At 37.2% G+C, this 23,558-nt stretch overlaps 1 protein-coding gene across 6 annotated transcripts in view; it reads right to left on the bottom strand.

Moving 5' to 3' along the window:
* NKTR (natural killer cell triggering receptor) overlaps positions 1–23,558 on the bottom strand; it is a 44,100-nt gene that overhangs the window by 3,201 nt on the left and 17,341 nt on the right. For 4 of the 6 annotated variants that reach the window (XM_070360628.1, XM_070360626.1, XM_070360627.1 and 1 more), the window contains 10 exons: positions 15,955–15,984; positions 15,371–15,516; positions 14,208–14,430; positions 13,624–13,779; positions 10,653–10,740; positions 10,017–10,162; positions 5,444–8,323; positions 1,934–2,029; positions 1,490–1,546; positions 937–1,041 (listed from right to left, as the gene is read on the bottom strand). In XM_070360628.1, coding sequence (XP_070216729.1) covers positions 937–1,041; positions 1,490–1,546; positions 1,934–2,029; positions 5,444–8,323; positions 10,017–10,162; positions 10,653–10,740; positions 13,624–13,779; positions 14,208–14,430; positions 15,371–15,516; positions 15,955–15,984 — 3,927 coding nt within the window. Of the gene's footprint in view, positions 1–936; positions 1,042–1,489; positions 1,547–1,933; positions 2,030–5,443; positions 8,324–10,016; positions 10,163–10,652; positions 10,741–13,623; positions 13,780–14,207; positions 14,431–15,370; positions 15,517–15,954; positions 15,985–18,862; positions 18,879–23,558 lie in introns of those variants that run through there. The other 2 variants (XM_070360630.1, XM_005891078.3) reach the window with 2 other exon arrangements.

Genomic DNA, 23,558 nt, shown 5'->3' with positions numbered 1-23,558 from the left:
TAAAACACACAGCAGGGAATATATCTCAGGATGAGCAGTCAGGAAGGGCTTCCCAGGGGCAGTGAGTGGGTTATTTCAAGAGGCGGGATGGGAGATGGTGAAATGGGCATGTGAATCTCTAGGCAGAAAATAGAGGTTCCAGAATGTTAGTGCAGGGAACACAGAAAAGCCCAAGCTGGAGTTGGTAGGTGGAGAGGCCTCCATGCAATACTCAGGAGCATGGTGGACCTGCTCCTAAGGTCACTGGGGTGTACTTGAAGAGTTTCAAATAAGGGAGTGTCTGTATCACACTGAAATTCTATAAGCACCACTGACTGTAACCGCAAGGCACGGGGGCAGAGCAGTGGTGGTGAGGGAGGGCAAGACCAGAAGCCACCAGGAAAGAGATACACAAAAAGTAACCAAAAAGACTTCTGCAATAACTATATGTTATATAAAACATATCTATGAATATATATTAACACATAAAAGACATTTTTAACCATATAAGCCACAAATCCTGCTACTGAAGCAAGTGACTATGACATTTTATTACATATTACAAAAAAAATACTACCTTTTTAAAATTTAAAACACTGACAAATTGGCTGTTATTTCTAGCAAGTAACCGTAAAGAATGGGCCACAGTTTGAGTGGTCTTCTCTCTCTATTCCTTCCAAAAGAAATCTTTGTCCAAGGATATGTGAATATTTAAGAATGCACTTTAGATTTAAACATGTTTAAATGTTTAATGTTTAAACACAACCAATAAACACTACCCAGCAACTCTTAATACAAAGCCCACTTTCAGTAACTGCCTCTGGACTGAAGAAATTCAAGAAGAGAAAGAAGAATTTCTCTCCTTAGAAGATGATGCTTTCTCTGCTATAGCAGTCTATTGCCCCATACCCCAAGTGCCTGCAATAACTTACAGTGCTTGAGAGAACAGAGACCCACCTGGATCGCCTATTGTAGCTTCTGCCTCGGTGATAACTGTCACTCCTCTGGCTTCTACTTCGGCTCCGACTTCTGCTATAGTAGCTATCGTAAGTGTAGGACCTGCTTTAACAGCAATAACAAACACTAAATTTTCCCATTCAAATATTCATATACTCCCATTTCTTTTTAGGTTCTTAAGTGTCCTCATAGAACACGGGCACTATATGACAGAATGAAGACATTATGTGCATAACACGTACTGGAAACATTTAATAACTGCTCCAAATCAGACTTACCACATTAAACAGAAAAACGTTAATTTCTTTTTTGCATTGAAAAATATCACAAAGTTGACACTGAGTTAGTTCAATTGAATCTGGTGCATCTTATAGGCAATTATAGTCAATAAACCCCTGCCATTACAATTTGACATCAACTATCACTTTTGACACTAGAGAAAAATGGGTCAACAAATAAAAACTGTTTTAAAAAGTCAAAGACATGTTTTCCCATGAAATACAACACCTTTAAAAAGGGAATTAAGGGGTGGTTTCCCAGGCCCTGTCCATACCTGGACCGACTGTGAGGATCATAGGAGCTGCTCCTGGATCTGCTCCTGCTGGACGTCCTAAGAGTAACCACATGAGGGACCATCAATTTGTGGATCAGGACAGGCTACATAAAAAATCTAGGCATTTATTTACCCATTAAGGAGAAAACACAATGAAATCCAGCAGCTATATTTATTTCATTTCTCATATTAAAAGCATACTGGATTTTTTTTTTTTTAAAGCCTGTTGGGTTTCACAGGAAAGGTTTAAGTTTTACACAATTCTTCTATGAGGTGCACATAAAGAAAGTCACTGGGAAAAGAACTGGGTGGGGAAGGGGAAGACAGGTGGGACACTGGTTTGGTATTGAGCAATGACAAGACCCTTTTCAACAGCTACTCCACTCTGCCTGTGCAGGGAGATAGACTGGAAACCACATTGTAGGGTGGGATTCACGAGGTCACCTATGACTTTTGTAACTGCGGTAGGAACTGCTCCGGCTCCTTGTGCGGCCTCTGCTATACCACCCTCTGCTCCGACTTCTAGAGTAGCTTCTTGATCTACAATTAAGAGTGGAAAAAATATAATTATATTAACTCATTATGCTGTTAAGATTAATTACTAGTAGGGCAGGAGTGGGAAAACCCAATAGAGGAAAGGTCTTTGGAAAGGTCTCTCATAAACTCCTCACAGCAGGTATGACAAGAGATGGCTAATGAGAGTTTAAACTGAACAGAATGAAATAAATAAAAAACAGAAAAGGCTGATACAGGTATGTTCACAGGAGCCGTTTCTGTAATACCAGCAAGAGGAAACAACCCAAATCCTCATTAACAGCAGAATGGGTTTTAAAACAATTATCAGATATATACTGAAATATCCTAACGTAGGAAAATTAACTACATTTACATGTATCAACACAGTTAAATCTTGGGAACATAATGTTGAGTGAAAAAGGCAAATATACATATACATATAAAAAAAGGATTCTATTTGAAAACAACAAAAAACATTATATATAGATAGAAACATTTATAGAAAGACAACAAAGAAAAACAAGAGTATTATAACAGAAGTTTAGAATAATATTTAACTCTTGGAGAGAAGAGAGAAAGTAGGGTAGCTTCAGGTTGGGCTCTATTATGTCAAAGCTCTATTTTTTAAGATAGAAAATTATTTTCTATACCTTAATCATTTGTATGTTTTATACCTCAATCATTAAAAAATTTATACCTATTTAATATTTAATAAAACAAACAAGAAACTTAATGCAAATTTGCCCCCACCCTGCATTCACTTGGCTCCCAAACCTTTTCCACCTAGTTTGTACCTGTCATTCAGGATCAGAACAATAACCCTGTGTATATGCTCCTTACGTAATATCTTTACAGGTTGTAGTTAGTATATACTTACGTTCTGGAAGACAGGTGCAGTTTATTTGCAAAGACATTCTATTCTCATAAGATTCTAGTCATTTACTCAAACAATTACAGGGTAACTCTGTGAGGTGGCTAAAAGATGAGTAGCAAACAGTCCTTGATTCCACCAAGTTCACAGGCCAGAAGGCGAGTCAGGCCCGGGTGGGTAACCAAAATAGGGAGGCACAGTTCAGCTATCTCAAATCTACCACCTGTGAGCTGCTCAACTTAAGAGCAAAATTCTCAGCATTTCTGAAATGAAACACTACCCACTCCAAATGCAGGGGTAGGAAGGAAGATGACAGTGACCAGAACCACCAACAGCTCAGAGTTATCTGAGGGTGAATGCCAGGTAGACAATGAGCAGACAGCAGCAGACTGCAGAAGCTAAACAGGCACCTGCATCTAGAATATGAACCCAGAGAGAAAAGGCCAGAATTCACCAGCTCTCTGGGGCTTGCCGTGAATCAGAGCCCGAGGAAGAAGAGAAGCCCACACTCAAGCAGGAATGGTCTGAGGGATGAGGAGAGCCAGCAGGGTGCTTCCAGAAGGACTGAAAACATGCCCTGGCACTGGCCATGCAGAAATACCTGAAAATCTTAAGTCAGCTGAGTGAGATGAGGGGAGGAAGGCACAGACTACATACTGCAAGCAATTTAAGAGTAAGTGGGAGATGGTTATTATAGATGGTAAATGTTGTTTCCTATTTTTAAAGAAATCTGGGTAAGTGAAAAAAAAACTAGGAAGAAAAAAGTTAAAGATTCTTAGTCTATTTCAAGTTAAAGTGATGAAAATCAAGCACAAAATAATAAAGGATATGAGTAAGAGACAGTGAGGTAAAAACCATGAAAAGTTTACAAGAAAAGAATACAAATTAGTTATTAACTTCATACCACCATCACTTTTTTCAGTTGTAAAAATGCTCATTCTCTGCATTATCCAGTCTATGTCAATGACAAAAGTTAGATGTAACTTGAACCAAAAATCAATCAATCAATCAAAAGATGATCACTTTTTTACCATTTCCTGCCCCCTGAATAAAGATCAACTAGATGCATGTCTTGGGGCAGCCAACTTGGTCTCTCTGGCCCTCACCTTCCACTCGTATAAAATGGAGGGTTAAATTACTGATTTCTAAATCCTACATATTCCGTAAATGTTCCAGGAGCCCCCACGAGAGATCCCACCCATGACAAAGGTCATGCAGAGAAGACCTGACAGGCAAAGGCAGATGAGGACTCGAGGGATTCCCTGGACCTGCTTGAGCATCTACCCCGAAACCAAAATCTGTCTGTCTACTGTTTACTATATTATGCCTTTCAACCACTCTTCTGATATTAGCAGGGGGCTATCCCCGACCACCTTTCTCTCGAGAAAATCAACTTAGGACTCTAAGTTAATAAGTCTCCTGGGCATGAAAGGAATACTTCTATTCTAACCCCTCTGTTGGCATTCTAGCTTGCTTCACAGGTTTTTCCTTACTCTTACAACTAACGCACATGATTGTTCACAACTTCCCAACCATGAAAGGCACGGGAAGCCTAAACATTCTAAAAGTCCTAATGGGCATAGAGCCCTTTAAGGGGTGAAAAATTATTAGAATAGTACTGGTAAAGGGCTTCATTATTGGGCCAATGCTTGCTGCCAAGTTCCCATATCCCTTATCCCTTGTGCACCTGGGAGTGCATTAGTTAATGTAGTTGCAATGTAAGAAAAACAAGTAGTAGCCTTGGTATTAACCACATCAGACCTTTGAGCTAATAAGTTCTTTCCTTGTTGTGACCCACTGTACCTTTGCTCCATGAAAATATAACTGTTTAGTACTTTCTGAGGCTGACACAGATTAGAAATATAAAGAAAAAACATTTCAAGGGAAAACAAGTTTTCTGGTTGATCAACCTTTTATCAAAAAAGGGTCATAAAATGTCAACAGGCCTCCAGGCCAGAAGATAATGTACATAGCATAAGACCCTTGTTTATGGAAAGGCATACAGAAAAAAACCCTGGTTTCGATAAGGGCAAAACTGCTGGAGTGTTTGGGCTGACTCTGCATGACCTTGCATCTTTCATTTTCCTCTATGTACAAGTCAGGGTATAAAGCTCCTTTTGAAAATAAAGTTATGGGCCTCGCTCACTGAAGCTTGGCCTCCCCGTGTCATTCATTCGCCGATGCCGTTCATCTTGAGGGTATCCCTGGACTCTGCTGAGGCTGGTCCCCAGCAGTAAATGCAAGATTCCCTTCTAAGGTATGACTGATAGCAGAGAGTGGGCTTACACCTTTAAAGATGGAGACCCTGTCCCTTATCATGGCAACGCATTGCAAATACCAGGGAGCTTTAACTAACAGCAACAGTTGTTTACCCTGAGCCCAAACTTCTTCCCCTGAAATCTCTACTCCCTGTGTCTTCAGTCTGCTCTGTGAGTCACATAGCACAAGCCTTCTCCTTATTTCCTCCCAGGTATTTGGAAACAGTGGTCTTGTCCCTAACTCTGATGTTCTTCCAAACAAAATGGTAACGGACTCTGCTTGGGAGACAAAAAGAGAGTAACACTCACCGATAAGATGATGTGGAACTTCTCGATCGACTTCTTGAGTGACTATAGGAGACAGACCTTGTTCTGTGTCTTGATTTGGTCTCAGACTTACTTCTAGATCTACTTGGACTCCTGGACTGGCTATCACCATCTCGACTAGGTGTCTGTTCATCACTTGAACTCTCTTGATTTCTTGGCCTCCGGTTTAAGCGTGCCGTCTTTCTTACTTCATCAAAGAGAGACCCAGGCCGAACTTTATTTTTGCTTTTAATTTCTATTCTCAAACCCTGTGGTTTCATTTCAGGCATAGCAGTCAGTGCCTTAACGTCCGTAGCACTAGATGTGGTAGCAGATGGTGCTGCAAGGTTCCCCACACCTTGCAGGGGCTTCCATTTATTATCCACAAGGCTCGTCTGGCTTTTCTCAGCTACCTCGTTCTTTATAGTACTTTCTACAGCACTGGTCAAGCTGGCAGAGCCGCTGTCCTGTTTGCCCATCTCACCCAACATTTTGATTTCTGACATACTGCTTTCCTGTTTGCTCAACTCTGCCTCAGGATACTCTGCTGCCATATCCTGCTTTAGAACAATGCTTATATCTGGGGTATCAAGCCTTGAATTTCCTAGAGGGGAAGTCCCCTCGGCCTTTCCTGGGGAGCTCCGATCAGGAGTGCAAATCTCCATGTTGTCATCTGCTTGTAGCATATCCTCTGCTCCGCTTGGGATGCTCTCTTCAATATGCTGAATGTTTGGGGGAGAACGGACTACATTTTCATCAGTGTTTACGGTTACAGGAGAAGTGCTGAGTTTAACACCATCTTTAGTAGACTGGTCAATATCTGATGACACTGTTGTGCTATGTTTACCTGAAAGGCTGCTGTCTTCACAGGGCTTCTTAGTTTGGGGAATATTTTCTTTTATGGTTTCACTGTTCTCAGAAACTTGCTTTTTCTCTTTCGCCTCCTGAGTAACTTGCTTTTCATTAATCTCCTCCTCCTCCTCTTCACCAAATTCTAGTGGAGGCTGCCAGTGAAATGCTTGTTTTCGTTTTGGAGTCTTGTGCTTTTTATCTTTTTTCCCTTTTAATTTCTCTTTTGCTTTTTTGGTGTGTTCCCTTTTAATATTCTCCTTTGAGCTGTGTTTATGCTTGTGTGGCTTTCCTCTAGTGTTTTCTGAATTGGAATAGAATTCCTCAGAATCAGAGGTTAAGGAGCGCTGTTTGCTTGATTTCCAGGCACTGTTACCATCAGGCAGTAAAGTATTTGCTGAAGACTTAGTTGTGGGTTTGGCTTTGATGTGAATTTCACCAGACTCTGACTCAGAATCCGAAGTGGCCTCACCTTCCTCCTTATCAGAAGATGGCCGGGGACTATTTTTATTGTTTTTAGTTACATCTCGTTCAGAATTTGACTCAGAGTCCCATTTACTCCCAGCATAATTCTTCCTTTTGGGCTTACTGCTATTTCTAAAGTGATCAGAAAGATTTTCTTTCAAAGTTCTTTTTTTTGAATGAGGGCATTCCCGTTCAGGCCTAGATTTGTCATCTCTGTTTCTCTCTTGTTTATTATTCACTTCCATTTGGACTTGCTTCTCCTGGACTGACTGCGTAACCTGAACACTTGACTGTTCACTGTCTGAAGAGTAATCTAAAGATGATCTGCTTTCACTGTACTTTCTATGACATGAAGACTTGGCTCTGCCTTTGACATATCTGTTACGAAGTGCTTTTTCAGAGCTGCTGCTGTGCCTTCTATTTGAGGTATAACTTTTTTTCCCACTGGATCTAAATTTTCTCTTGGCTCGTCTTCCATCATCACTGCTAACAGAAGAGTATGAAGATGATCTACTACACCGTGAATGGTCACTGTATTTATTTCGTGAATGAGATCTAGATGAGGGAGACCTAGACCGTGAATGTGAACTAGCTAAACTTCGAGACCTTGTGTATGATCTGGAATAAGATCTACTCCTAGAAGATCTGCTCCTTGACCTTGGTGAACTTTCTGAACTTCTATCACTGTATTTTGAATAAGCACTACGATCACTTTCTGAATTTTTTTCTCTTTTATGGTAGGATGATGAACTACCAGTCTCTTTAATATTTGCTAAACTATAAGTGCTTTGGATGGGCAGCAAATGGGTTGTTTTAGCTTTCATTTCCTGGATTCGTTCATAAGAGGGCTTCCAGGGCTTCTGCCCAGGCTTCCACCTTGAAGGAGGGGGGCTGTCACTCAGTGGTATAACAGGAATATTTTCTGCCACCACTGGTTGTACTACAACATTTTCATTTTGTGTCACTGTTGCTCTTAAAGGTTCTGTTTTAACAGGTTTATTTTCACTTAACTGAGAGGCTGTTCTTCTTGGTGATTTTGATGCTGTTCTTTGGTGCCCCGACTTAGAACTAGATCTGGACTTTGATCTACTTCGAGAATGTGATGAAGATTTTGAGGCAGTCCTTGATCTTGAGCTTCCTCTAGAATAAGACTGCGAGTGAGATTTTGATCTGTATGAGTCTCTGCTGGAATGCGTTGAAGAGCTCTGGTCATCCTTATCAGATTTAGACCAATCCCTCTTGGACGAGTGATGAGATGAAGACGAGGAAGAATGAGATCTCCTTTCTCTATCACATGAGGATTTCACTCGTCGGGTTGAAGATTTTAAGGATTCTATGTCAGACGGTACAACAATCCTTCTTTTCTTAGTCTGTTTGTGCCTTCTGCAATGTTTCTGCTTTTTAGCTTTCTTTTTATGCTTAACCTTTTTCTCTTTTCTGCGTTTTTTATGGTGACCATCAGAGTGTCTTGCTGTACTCAGATCTGAATAATACCCATTATAGGACCACGATCGGGATCTCTGGGACAAGCTCCTTTCATCCCATCGGCTTGAAGAGGGATCACTTAACCTATAAAAAGGACATAATATGCAGGCAGTTATGTACAAGCATGTTTTCTAAGCTTTAAAATTAAAACACATTTGTTGTCAATACTAGGCATCAACAAAAGCCTAGTTAACAACCAAGTACTAACTCTATCAATGCTTTAAGCACATGTAGGAAGGATAAAGCAAATAGTTGATAGGCCTGGTCCTGAAATTATAAAACTTCAAAGAAATAACTGTTAACAGATTCACTTACAAAAGGATTTTTCCAGAGTCAAATCAGGAATTCTCAAATTTGATAGGAAAACAGTTTTGAAAAGCAAACCAACTAATTACAAAAGCACTGCTCACCTACCACATTCCTGGCTTTGATCTGCTCAATAATGCTCTGCCTCCAGGAATAATTTCTGAGGGAGTCAAATCAAATTCCCAAACAACTTGCTGATTCTCTGTAGATACAGGATAACTGCCAAAACTTTAAGAGAAGCCTCCCTTTTTTTTGGCTGCATGACTTGTGAGATCTTAGTTCCCCGACCAGGGATGGAACCTGGGACCTGGTAGTGAAAGCTCCAAGTCCTAATCACTTGATCACCAGGGAATTCCTGACAATCCTCTTTTTCTTTCTTTTTTTAAAAAATAACCTTATTTATTTTTGGCTGTGCTGGGTCTTCCTTGTTGCATGTGCTTTCTCTAGTTGTGGCAAGTGGAGGCTACTCTCTAGTTGCAGTGCATGGGCTTCTCATTATGGTGGCTTTTCTTGCACAGGCTCTAGTGCACATGGGTTTAAGTAGTTGTGGCTCCCAGGCACAGACTCAACAGTTGTGGCACACAGGCTTAGTTGCTCCAAGGCGTGTAAGATCTTCCCAGATCAGGGATTGAATCCGTTTCTCCTATACTGGCAGGTGGATTCTCTACCACTGAGCTATCAGGGAGGCCTGCCTCTTCTTAAAACTAGCATGACTATTGTTTTATCTCAGGATCATAGAGGTGATCATAGACTTTTCCTTAAGGTTTTAGTTAAACTACTTAGTACAGAAATTGGGGGAAAAGTACATGAAAACTAAGATGCAGGCTTTACAATATCAGTGCTAATGTCAGAGCTCAAAACTGTTCTCAGTGCTACCATATCCATACCACTTGCACACAGCAGATCACACACCTTGTCCTCCTTCTCTGAACTCTGAACCATTCCATTGGATGGCCACAGAGAAAGAGAATTCTACACAGGGTCCCATTGGTATATTTTGCACTAGCTATTCTGGGGCCAGCCCCACTTCTAAAATAGATATTCCACTGTGGAGTGTCACTGAAGACAAGAGATGGGTACACTGCTGAAGAAGCAACAGTCCCTAGGGTCAGAAGTTAACACACACAATGGCTACAAATTTTTTTATCTACCATCAGTGACTACAAAAAAAGAGGCTATGAGAGAATCTGCTATGTAAGTTAAAAAAAATAAAGTCCTGATTATTGCTAAAATTAAACAAGAAATCTTTAAGAAATTCAGTAGGGTAATGGTCTTGTGAGAGAAAATAGAATTTTGATTTAAAAGTATCCAAAGCCAATCAGCCCTCCTTCCATTTCATCAAGCATTCCCAAATGTATTCTCTGGTGACAATCTAATTTTAAATATAAATCTTTAGTGAAAAACCCAGAAGTATGTCTCTATCCCCTTAAGACTTAAAATATAGCAGAGATAGGATTATACTTTTACTTACTTATCTCCTTTACTCCATTTTTCTCCACTAGGTGGTCTATATGCTCTTAATCTCTGCATTTCTTCTTTCCAGTGAGGAGGAGTTTCACTGCTATCATCATCATCTGATTCAGAACAGGATCTTGATCTTGGAGGTGTGTGATAGCGCTTTAAAAACAAAGTTAGGAATAACTATTTAAAAAATACTTCCCAACTGTAATCTGCTATAGGACAGGTAAGCATAAGACTCAATCTTGGATGCCATTTAAATGCAATAATAACTGAAGTACCATAATGATGGTATAAAGTTAAATCAAACTAAAAGAAATAGGAAAGGCAGATATTCACCTGTAATCACACATAAACTTTTCCTTAGAAGTCCTAATGGTTATACTCATTAGCTTATTCAATATACTAAGATTTCTGAACATACTATTTCACATTCATTTCAATATTTAAACCCATTCAAACATAGCAATAAACACTGATCTAACAGCAGTGCCTTCGCATAGCTACATATTAATTTAAGAGAATACAACTAGCTCCCTGGACAGACTTTGGACTACGCCTAAGATTAAAGCTAGGATTTGCCTATAGGTAAAAACATTTTACTGCTCAGATAACTAATTTGAAAAAAATTAAGTTTTAACACACATACAATTGTGCCCCTTCCTTTAATCTTCCGTCCAGACTTTGACACAGATGGTTTCTGGTCACTTACAGTGGGTGTAACATCAGGAATTTTCCTGGAAAAGAAGATTGAAAATTAAAAATAAACAAATGCTAGGCAGTTTTCTCAGTGTGTAAACGGAGAATTTATGTTCCTTTAATACAATAACAGTTCACTTAGATCTAACACTTTTATAGAATGAGGCACTCCACATGACCTAATTTTCTAAGCAAATCCTCTGTTATTTTTTAAATCTTTATTGGAGTACAGATGATTTACAATGTTTTGCTAGTCTCAGGTGTACAGCAAAGTGAATCAGTTATTTATATATACATATATCCACTCTTTTTTGAAATTCTTTTCCCAGATAGGCCATTACAGAAAATACTGAGTGAGTTTCCTGTGCTATAAGTAGGTTCTCATCAAAAAAATCCTTTAAATAAATGTTAACAGATATCATTAAAGGCATTATTAGTTCATTTAATTCTCATAACAATACTATGAGGTAGGTACTATTATCAACTCCTTTTTAAAAATAAAGAATTTTAAGATTACAGTTAAGAATGTTGTCCAACGTCACATAGAGGAATGAAACATGACTTTTACAACCATGATATAACAGGGTTTTCCCAGCCAGGAATCTGGCTCCAGATAAACATACAATGCCACTATAAGAAAACCTTACTAAAAAGTATATTATAGTTTTTTCGGTTATTTCATATTCATGATATCATTTGATTCTCACAATGAAAGAAGCCGGTACTCTTGGTAGACAACTGTTTACCTCATTTTCCTCATGAAGAACACATCACTGAACCAAATGACCTGCCTCTAACTGTTCAGCATGAATTAATGTTCATCTGGTATCTTTTACATGGCTGATCCAACGTTGCCACTCTCCACCTCCTTCCCCACAACATTCCAATTTACTCTGTTGTATGGCCCAGAAACTGGTATTTTTAAAAGCTTGCCAAATTACACTGAAGTGCAGCTGAACATGAGAACAAATGAATTAGAGCAAGTGTAGAATCCAGCTTCTGCTAAACAAAGTATAAGTGGTAATGAGCTTGCTGCTGCTGCTAAGTCGCATCAGTCGTGTCCGACTCTGTGCGACTCCATAGACGGCAGCCCACCAGGCTCCCCTTGTCCCTGGGATTCTCCAGGCAAAAACACTGGAGTGGGTTGCCATTTCCTTCTCCAATGCATGAAAGTGAAAAGTGAAAGTGAAGTCGCTCAGTTGTGTCCAACTCCTAGAGACCCCATGGACTGCAGTGCACCAGCCTCCTCCATCCATGGGATTTTCCAGGCAAGAGTACTGGAGTGGGGGTGCCATTGCCTTCTCCGATAAAGAACTTAACTGCTGGCAAATTCAGTAAGATGGCAAGCTCTATAAGGCTGTCAGTCCCTGTTTCTTATCCTTTCATATTGCATATCTTGCATTCTTAGCACATTAATTTTAGCTCCCAAGTGACTGATCAAATCTCAAGCATTCTAATGAAATAGATCAACTTGCTATCTTTGTTATGACACAACTATTTACCAATTATGATTTAAAATTATTCTGCAGGATATAACTTCCAAAGATATTATGTAACCAAAGAGGAGCAATGACCAAATAAACTCACCAATGATATTCAACCATAAATACAAGACAGTGGTATAAACTACTTAAAAAAAATACCAGATAATAGGGGTCAGCAAACTTTTTCTTAAAAGTCGAAGAGAAAGTATTTTAGGATTTCTAGGCCAAGAAGAAAATTAAAGATGATTATGTAACAAAAAGAAAACAAGTTTTCACAAATGTTTTATCAATGAAATTTGAAATATAATACACTGTGATGTGTAGTGCACTGAACAGCATATATACCAATGACAGCACCACATACAAACTCTCTGCAACTCCTCAATCCTGCTGCTATAGCATAAAAACGGCCCAAGAAAATAGTGAACAAATGGATATGGCTGTGTTCCAGTAAAATTTAATGGACACTGAAATTTGAATTTCATACAATTTTCACATATCACAAAATATTATTATTCTTCTGATTTTTTCCCACAAACATTTAAAAACATAAAAATCACATTTAGCTCATGGGCTGCACAAAACCAGACAAGAGGCTGAATTTAGCCCACGGAGGACTGTAGTTTGCCAACTCCTACTAGATGACACTGAAATTGACCTTTCAAGTTTCCTACTTTCTGGAAACTAGATGGATTTGATCAATGAATGGTGTTTTGTATTTTAAGATTTGTTCACAAGACAGAATTCTTAGAATTTTAAAATATCTAACGGTCTAAACAATAATCTTCTATAGAGACTTAACTGTGAACAGGGACATCTCTATAACTTTTCAGACTTCAAAATAACTCAATTGCCAATTACCCCAACCACTTTATGGTATTTCTAGTCATACAACATTTCTCTTAACAATTCTAAACTTGAGTGTAACACACAAAATACATTAAGCACTATTTTTTGAGACCAAATCTAAAGCTACATTTTAGCTTTTCTAATATAGAGGAGTTATCACTGAGTAAGTTAACAATAATAACATATGGTACTAAATTATATCCCAAATCACCATGCAATAATTTTGCACTACTAATTGGAGTATGTTTTAAAACCTGACTGGACCCAAAGAGTTCAACTAACCCTCTGTTCTGGTAACCAAAATCTCACCCTCTAATGAAAGGCTAAGTAAATGAAGTTAGTAAAGAAATCTTCCCAGATCTCCACTAAGAACTCTCCCAGGTCAACTTGGCAAATTCCCTTTTTCTATTAGTAGATTACGAATTTTGAAAGATAGGGTCCATGGCATTCATGAATCCAGTATCTCCCACAGTATATTTCAAAGTGCTTTGACTATGGGTCACGCTCAATAAATGAGTGTGCACCTGCAATGAGGTGACAGGAATTATCAGTCAGAGAAACAAAAACATGTAGGTTAATCATCCTTACGGTTCAGGCTCCACTGTGACAAGAGGCATATCTCTTCTCAGTAAAAATCGGTTCTCGGGCACTGGAGGAATCTCTTCTGGGCGGACCACAGGCTTTTCCCTTTTGGCATTTGAATCAACAGATCTTTTTTCATTGGTATCACTCCTCTCAGAATGACTTAGAAAGAACAATCAAATCACCAATTAAAATGTGTATATCTAAATTTTTAGTATTAAATAACATAATTAACAGCAAAAGTACTGATACCTTGCAAATCCCACTAAAAAGGTTAACACAATTTTCATAAACAGAACATATAAAACATGAGTGAGTGAAACAGTCACTGCACTAAAACTCTGATACAAGAATTGCCAAATGATCCTTTCTTTAAGAGTTTTAGGGATTGTTTTTACCTACAAATGCATAAATCTTTGATATAAAACATCTGTGCTACCCTTAGATTTGCAACATTTCAATATAAACTTCCTAAAATACTATCCTTTTCAACAATAGGTAACAAAGATAAGTTTACAGAATCACACATACTGTTCCCATTCCAGGGTGTTTGTTTTCTAGGTAAGACTACCCTGGTGTCTCACACTTACCCTTTTGGGCTTATTATATGTTTATTTCTTGGCTCTTCTGAACTGCTTGCTTCCTTTCGTCTCTTTTTAGAATGTTTAACTTTAGGTCTCCTCTTATGTTTCCTTCTTCTGCTTCTCTCATGTTCAATTTCACTTTCTGAGGATGATTCTGAAGAGGATGAGGAATTGGAAGAGGAATCCGAGACTTCTGAATGAGTTGGCTTCTTCCTTTTTTTCTCAAAAACTTTTAATAAATAGTAATAAAAGTATTAGTACTGGATTTCACTGCCCACCTTTCAGAGTAAAAAGAAATGATTACCAAGTATTATAAAACATGTTTTATATAAAGCCCACTAAAAATTTAAATAAACTTTTTTTCAAGTTGATAATACAACTTGTTGGTGAGATTGTAAGGTAACAAAGCCCTCGTGAAGTTTATTTATTAGTTCAGTCAGATAAGAAAATAAGTAACTACCTAATATAACAAATGATAAATGCTTAAAGAAGAGGGAGGAAAACACAGAGTAAAGGGAACAAGGCAAGTCAAGGTAATTTAAGATAACATTTGAGCAGAGACCTGAAAGAAGCGAGGGACAGGGGTCATGCAGGTATCTGAACAAAGAGTATTCCAGATAGAAGGAACAGCTAGCACAAAGTCCCCAAGTGTCTGGCATGTTTGAGTAAAGATTAACACTGCTGGGAAGACAATGAATATGGAGAGATTAGAGAAACAGCAAAAAGCCAGAATCCCTTACAAACCACAGTAAAGACTTTAGTTTTGGTTGACAGAGAGGGAACCCTTGGAGAAGCTGGCTTTGGTTGCTGCTGAGGACTGAAGAGGGTCAGGTGGAAGCAAGAAGACCAGTTACGAAGCTATTATTACTGAGAAAAGATTATACAATGACAGAGGCAAAGTGAACTGTGGTGAGGCTATTGGAATAACCCAGGTAAAAGATATTTGGGTTTGGACCAAGGTGACAACAGGGGAAGTAAAAAGAGAAAGTCAGAGTTGGAAAGATTTCTGATGGATTGGATACAGGCTATGATGTGGAGGCATCAGGGATATTGGTATATTACTCGTAGGAGTTTCTTCCACTACTGAAATCTAGGAGGTATCTTTAAGTTATAGTCTTCAACAAGTGTTACCTGTATCCTAGCTCCCTCTGCACTCAAAACACTCTTACCGTCTTTTGCTGACTTTGTGGCAAGCACCCCGCAGTCAATAACTCGTACATCTGCATACGGTCTACTTGCAGCATCAGTTTTCAGATTTTCAATTTGTTCGATCACTTCAAAACCAGAAATAACTAGTCCAAAGACAACATGCACCCTGTCACAATACAAATTCAAGAAAAATTGGTTTGATGATAGTTAAGCCAAGATTAGTAATCAAGACAATTGTAAATGACATGTCCACAGACCTGAAAATAAAAGTGTCTGATGTATGAAGCAACTAGAAGGAAATTAGAAGTTCTGCTTCATAAAAGGAAAAAAAAAAACCTTGCTCAAACTGGGCCTTAGTTTTCTGCTTTTAAAACAATGATTCTTAACTATTTTACAGTAGAGAGTGTACCAATCAGATTGCACTTGATACTGAGACACCATCCGTGGTCTCAAGACTACTGCATCCTGTGATCCTTAGGGGAGAGCTTGGCTATGAGAGAATAAACCAGAGGTCAAGAGTGCCCCCTTGAGGGTTCACTACGGTCTAATTGGTTGGACTGGCCACCAGCACACCTCCCCAAAATATTAAGAATGTAACTCTTACCCATCCAGGTGTGGAGCAGGTTTTGTGGTACTGTGCAACAAATATCAACACAAAGAAGATGGCAGAAACCAGGTGTTCAGGTGTACAGAGCAGAAGGGTTTAAAAGCACAGCATGTAGAGAACAAAGAAGTAAAGATAAAAAGGGGAAAAAGTTAAACATGATATACACCTAAACTTAATAAGCTTAAAAACAGCAATAGTAGTCATTTTACTGATTAAAAAAACCCTCAAGATGACAATGCATTACAAATTTTTCTCTCTCCAATATGAAGACTATATATATATACATATATGTGAAATAGGTTTGAAATATACAGCATAAATATACATTAAAATTAAAGTTACTCTCAAATCCGAAACAATGACAATAACAAAAACAAACTCAAAACTTATCAAGATAATTAAACAAGAATAAAAAACATCTAGCCATTTGCTTATGGAAAGAAAAGTGTGATCAACACTTAACAAGTGCCCCCCCACACTTAAGTGAGTTTTTCTACTAGTTATTTTTCATACTGAGTCTGCATCTTTTAGGCAGGTAGCTGGAGGTAGGCCTCAACAGCTGTTTTTAGAACTTCCTGCCCCTCTTGCTTCACTTAAGTTGCCACTCAAAACAACTCAGAAAACGCAATAGGGAACAAAATTTTCCATCTGCCAACACTTCTGACCACAAAGTAAGTAATCGTGGATAACATTACAGGTACTTTACATTTCCATGGCCCAAAAACATCCAACTGCTTGCTTTACAGTCACAAATTGGCAGACAGCCACTCTTGGGAAGCCTAGGGGGTATATTATGGTTAAGGCATTTTGAACTCAAGCTGGTTTTCCCATAGCATTTTCACACATCTTCAGACTATGTGAATTATATAGTGGAAAAAAATTCAAAAGTAGATAACTAGACTCTATCACAAACATCTTAGTTTATAAGAAAGAGAAATAGTATTTGAGAGAATCGTCACTGGATTATCAGACCATGTGAAAGCAGTCACTTGTACTAGAAGCTCTAATGTCAATTTTTATTATCATTTTAAGGAAATTCTAAGGAATATAAGTCAATAAAACATAATTTTAGCCTTCAATACTAAAAAGCATTATTCTATCAGGAAATATAACACATATATTTACATTAAGAATTTTTAGTTCTGTAACAGTACTACAGTTTAGCTTTAAAAAATTAAAATATCAACTCAAGAAGTGGCAGAATTTTAAAGGGAATCTTGAGTTTTAAAACCACTAGTCTCAAATTTTCCCTAGAAGATTGAGAAGTGGTAGTTGAAGCCAATGTAACCATAAAAATGAATAAAAACAGAAGAAAAGAAAATGTAGCAAACGGTTAGGCACTGATGCTTAAATCATGAAAGGAGCATCCAAAAACTATCCTGACAGTAACTTTAATACAGAAATGTGCTTCCCATAATTACGCAACTTTACCAAGCACAGTAAAGACAGTAAAAATTAGGACATATGCTAGACAGTGATTCCACTGTATGAAAGATGGAAAGAGATAACAATTTTAAAGGTAAAAAATGTTCTATAATGTAAAGGTTCAGTCTCAAACATGTAGCAGTAAAAACAATGATGTATTAATTAGATATATTTCTCTTCCTTGGGCCTTTCTCTCACAACTCTCAGATATTCTGGTATTGAGGAAAAGTCTATATATTTTCTTAAAACATACAGAATCCAATTCAGTTTGCACCCTGGTTAATAGAAGTGCTGTAAAAACCACCTTAGGGCAAATCTTTGGAACTAATGGTGTAATTAAAAATTTGAACTTACTGCAGTGATGCAGCAAAATACTACTTGAAACTCAATTTGAGAATAGAACCTTTATGACAGATTCAAGTCTTGTTTTTAATTCAAGTGAGAACTGAACACAAACTCAACCTTTAGTGCACTAGCAAGGAAAACAAATGAAAACAAGAGCAATTCTTTCAAGGATAAATTTCAACTGGCCTACTGTGCCTAAACAGGTGTGAATAACTAAGTCTATTACTCGCATCTGCAATTCAGGATGCAGAAATACAAACTTATGATCTAATTGGGTTAGGCTATATAATAAGAATACTGGAAGTAGCTTAACAAAAAGAAGCCCTCTGGAATTCTCAGCCCACATTCTAACAGCAGAAATTCCAAGGTAAAGCAGGCTTACTGGAATTGGGCTGATGGGCAAGGGAAAAAAATTATATGCTTGGTCCAAGCCCTTCAATTCTACTAAAATAGACAACGAGACCTCACCCCACCAATTCTTAATTGATGTTTCAAAACTATACAGCTGTAAGGACCAATGTAGTGATAACATATGCCCAGTAAGTTAAGACCTTAAAGCCAGGGGCTATCATAAATATGTAAGTTTATACATGCTTATGAAAACACACCTGAAGGAGAAATAACCACAAAAACATTTCAAGTTAGAAAAGCTTCCAATATTTTCACATTTCCATTTTCTACTGTCACTCAGATACTGATTTTCCAGTTCCCTTCACCTCTGAATCTGCTTTAAAAATACATGCACAAGGGTTCATCTAAATCTCATAAATCCTAGAAACAGAAAAGTATGACTGATACTGCAAAAAAAGAAACTACATTTTTTTTTTACCATTATCAAAGCAGATTTTGGCCTTATACAGAAAGTAACAGTTCTGTACTGAAATGAGATATAAACCATTATATACAATATACCCCAGTCCCCAAGATGTGTGGGAACTTGGTGGTAACAGGCCACTGAAATTAAAATTATACTTCCCAGGATTTACTATGAACAATAAAACACACTTATTTTACATGTACTGCTGCCACAGATCAAGCAGAAAGTTTTTTTCTTAATGCATATAACAACAGGATTAAAGAGATAAATAAAGGTAAAGAAAGAAAGAGAGAGAGCCTTAGAGTAATGAGACATTACCTTTGGAGCGCACGGTGTAACACTCTTTCTGTAAATTTTACACAAAAATGGCAAGAAATAAATTGTAATACACTTTTAAGACAAGACTGAATCTATGTTTTAATATCAATATAACTTTGAAATTAAATACTTTCAAGTTTTATGCAAAGCAAGAAAGCTTTTTAAAAAGGAGGGCTCTAAATTTTCTTTCACATAGGATATGTATGTAGAGATGAACTATGCTTAAGAAAAGCACTGTGGTTGAAGTGGGAATCTGCTCAGGTCCCTAATATTTGTAACATCACAGTGTGAATAATAGTTAGAAACAAAATATTATATTTCCTTTTATATTCCTAGAAACTGGCTAAGTCAACTAACATCTTTCTCAAAAAGATAATAATGTATCTGGAGTACATACATAAATATAAAAATCTGAATACCCAGGAGCAGTTACTAGAGGTACAAAAACAAAAATCTCAATGGAAAAAACTGAGTTAAGAGACTTCAAAACAAAATTCCAGAGAATACTTTTTACTAATTCACTTCAGATAATTAAGGAACCTTTCATGTTTCTACATTTGAAACCTTTGTTGGTTACACATCACATCAGACTACTATACATTATGAGTTAATGAGCAAATGTTTAGATTGTAGTTTCTGTTCACTGCCATTACACACACTTTTTTAGTTAAGTCACTGAAAATAATAATAATAATAAGGCAGCATACCTAGAATTTTAAGAATCTTCTCAAAGGATAAAAAGGCAAGAGAAATGAAAGTATAAGAAAATGTATGCTGTCAAATCTTGGTTGGCTACAGTACTTTCTTTTCCTCTCAAATGTCTGATTTTCCCCATTATAAAAATTTTTTGTTCAATGAATATACACTGTCTGATCAATTTTAACTCAATTAAAATTTAAACATATCTATTACTATTCAGACCAAAACCCATATTATATACAGTGGACAAAATTCTTTACAGGGGTTTTGGACATACTAAATCTTGAAATATTTAAAAATGTTAAAAGGCATTGATACATGAATGACTGTCAAAGAGTATGTTTCAAATAATGTGGTGTTTCCAATGAATGTTAAGAAAAAAAGTGACTCTATTTGTAAAGTAGTATGAGAGAAGGAAATAAAGACAATCTATTTGTCACAACCTTTAACATGCAATTTTCCCGTTCGACTCCTGAAACTGTAAGAGGCACCAAATTGTACAGAGTAACAAAGCTCATGTAAGGGCAATGGAAACTAACGAACCCACAGTACAGTGCTCTACCTATCATTCCAGAAGCCACTAAAATGGAACAGCTTTAAAAAATTCAGCACTAAAATTAACATAATACACACCAAACACCACAAGATACAGAATTCCGTCCATGCTGCTAACACAAATGTCACACAAACACTAAGTAATATTCAGACTGGATGTCAGGGATGACATTTGATATCCAGAGAATATGGATTATGGTTAAGTGTCATGAAATCTGTTCATGAAAAATCTTTAACATATGAAGGTACTGTTCCTAAAAAAGTAAGGAAAAACTTCTCAGGTTATTAATACTTAGTAGCATTTCTTCTCAAACAAACTCATGAATACGTGGAAAGAAAAAGCATTTCTACCCCCAAATATCAATACAGCTTTGTAAAGCCCTGAAACCGAACCACCCCTCAACTCCTCTTGCTCTGCTACTCTGAAACAATCAGCACTTCTCTCATTCAGGTGAGTAGCTATCCTAAATGACACAGAAGATATCCTAAAATTTATGTTTTCCTCCCACAGTCCTATTTATAACAAGATGTAACAAACAAGATGAACTTTTGTTTAAAGATCAAAGTCCGACTTTTTGACTATCCTATTTTCTTAAATTTTTATAATTATCATGACTGCTAACAGTGGCAAGTGACAAAGCCTGTTCTCGAAGGTTCTGTGGGTATTCCCACTCCCTGGTGTGACATGAGGCCTTCACAGACTAAGCCAAGGGGGATGAGCGTGATCATTACTCCAATATGCTCTACTGCTGCTGCTAAGTCACTCTAGTTCTGTCCGACTCTGTGTGACCCCACAGATGGCAGCCCACCAGGCTCTGCCGTCCCTGGGGTTATCCAGGCAAGAACACTGGAGTGGGTTGCCATTTCCTTCTCCGATGCATGAAAGTGGAAAGTCAAAGTGCAGTCGCTCAGTCATGTCCGACTCTTTGCGACCCCATGGACTGCAGCCTACCAGGCTCCTTTGTCCATGGGATTTTCCAGGCAAGAGTACTAGAGTGGGTTGCCATTGCCTTCTCCATCAATATGCTCTAACAGCAGCCAATGAAGAAACTGGCTGACTTTGGCAAGATGAACCAAAGCTGCTTTGAACTACCTTTCAGACTGATGAAAATTAAGCAACCACAACTATTTCTTTTAGGCAAGACAATATTTGCATATAAATCATTTCATATACTCAAAAATTTAGGATCAACCTATAGAAACACTTTCTTCCTTTAATGTCTGCATTTTCACACCAAAATGTTATTTATATTTGAAAGTGAGCTACAGTTTACAAACAGAAAAGGAAAAACAAAACTAACTCAAGGCATACGGTAAGACTAGATACAAGGTTTCCTGATAGGTTAGTGCTCTAACCCAGGAGAAGAGTTACTTAATACAAACTTATAAATTACCTAACTAATCTCTTTAATTTATGTTATGCAGTATCTTCTTCATCTTTCTGATGAATGAAAGACAATGAATTTCAGAGCCAGACTTGATAGTTATTACTGACAGCTAAAGGACAAGAAAATGCTTTCTTGTGTGTCATATTATTTTTCCAGCAACAGTTGATGCATCTAAAGCTGACTAAAATTAAAATAAATTCAGGGGAATTCCCTGATGGCCCAGAAGTTAGGACTCTGTGCTTTTACTGTTGAGGTTCAATCCCTGGAACTAATATCTCACAAGTCTAAATAAATAAATAAACTCAGAGCAGACGGTCAATAAACCTATGTAGCATACAGTGTTCAGCATGCTCTTTTTAGCCATCAATTTCTTCAAGATTATGAGAAAAACACTATAACCTAGACTGTATATGTCTTTTCGTCCTTATTTAGCATTATCTATAGAACAGAAAGACTGGAATAGAGGATCTCTAAATTCTTTTCTAGTCCTAGGCTTTATAATCCTATAACTTTTATTGCAGCCTCTTCCTAGTCTTTGGCCTAAAAAATAAATAATAATAAAATGAACCCCATTAACATGGTCCTAGGTCTTTGAATTCCTTCAAAAATACCTCAGCATGAACAAACTATTACTTCCTCAGTGATTCATGGGGATAGTGCCATGTATTACTTCTTTCATGTTTCTTGAGCAGTACTATTCCAAAAATAATTAGTTTTCTTCTATTTAGGTCCCTAAAAGCAAAATCACTATGACTAATATAGTAGTAGATATAAGCAATTACTGCAAAAATTATAAATAGCTTTATACAAAAGACAATCTGGTTTTTATCACACACATAATTTTTCCACCCAAAGAAAGCAATATATACAAAAAATTTTAATAAAATGATGTATATGCCTTAGGAAGGAGAGGTCTTAAGTGTTTCAAGTAATGAAGGCAATAGTTTTTACAAAAAGCACAAGAATTCTTGAGAAACATTTTGCTCAAAGTACCCACACTAATTGCACCAAATTTACTCCTTGGAATTACAAGGTAACAGATTTATAACATGAACTGCAAATACCATTTTGCAAGGATTTATTAAATGTCCTTATTAAGCGGAACTATAAAGGCAGTTCTTGGCATTTTATGATCCATTCTCACACTACTCTTTCTTTTTCAGACTGCAGAACTGCTGCTCAAGGTGCCAAAGAAGTGTGGGAGGAGGATAAAATTTAGAAGTCACCAATGGGAAGCTGTCTGACAGCTCAGTGACCATCAACCCTCAGAACCTCAACTTTTAGAGCAATTGTCTGTGATCATCTACACAACTTGAAGATTGTACATTATGCTTTTTCTTAACTACTTCCAATTCCAAATAGATTTGGGCTTGCAAGACATAGATTTTCAAAGATACTTCTATGGGCCACCGTCTCCATTTGACTTACTCTTTGTATAAAAGCAAGGAAACATTTTATTTAGAAAAGTGAATAGTTTTATTTTATCCTGAAACCCCTGAGGAATTGGTACTTTTAGCCCACATAAAAAAAGCACGTGCATAAAAGCTTCTTTAAAAAAAAAAAAAAGAGGATTTTATTTTGTGACTGCAAAAATGTTTAATTACTTCCAAGACTGTTTTTAACTGAAAACTCATTTCCAAAAGTAAATTTCAAACTAGAAGCAGAAAAGTTTCTTTCAATCACAAGTTTACAGTGATCTTAGTGCCATCCATAAGCAGTTAATTATAAAAACAAGGTTAAAACTTAATCCTAATTTATAAATGTTACAATTTTCATTTGGCATTCCTTGTCAAAAGATAGTCCGATGTAAAATTAAGTCATGTAGAAAATAGACATAGCTTTAATTTTGTTTGATGCTAAACATTTCTAGAAAAGACTTAAGCAAATACTAAGTAACAAAAAAACAAGATACTCTAAATTTTTTGAAGTCAGACTCTCATATACTGAATTTTAGTCAATGCATATACATGCATGGGTTTTATCTCTTAATATTTTATAAATAAGCTAATAAGTATGTAACAATGGGAAGAAGCTACTACTACCCGATAAATCAA

The sequence above is a fragment of the Bos mutus genome, chromosome 22 (genome assembly GCF_027580195.1).
Source record: "Bos mutus isolate GX-2022 chromosome 22, NWIPB_WYAK_1.1, whole genome shotgun sequence".
NCBI classification, from domain to species: domain Eukaryota; kingdom Metazoa; phylum Chordata; class Mammalia; order Artiodactyla; family Bovidae; genus Bos; species Bos mutus.
The sequence above is the reverse complement of the archived record's forward strand: the minus strand, read 5'-3'. Positions and strand labels throughout refer to the sequence as shown.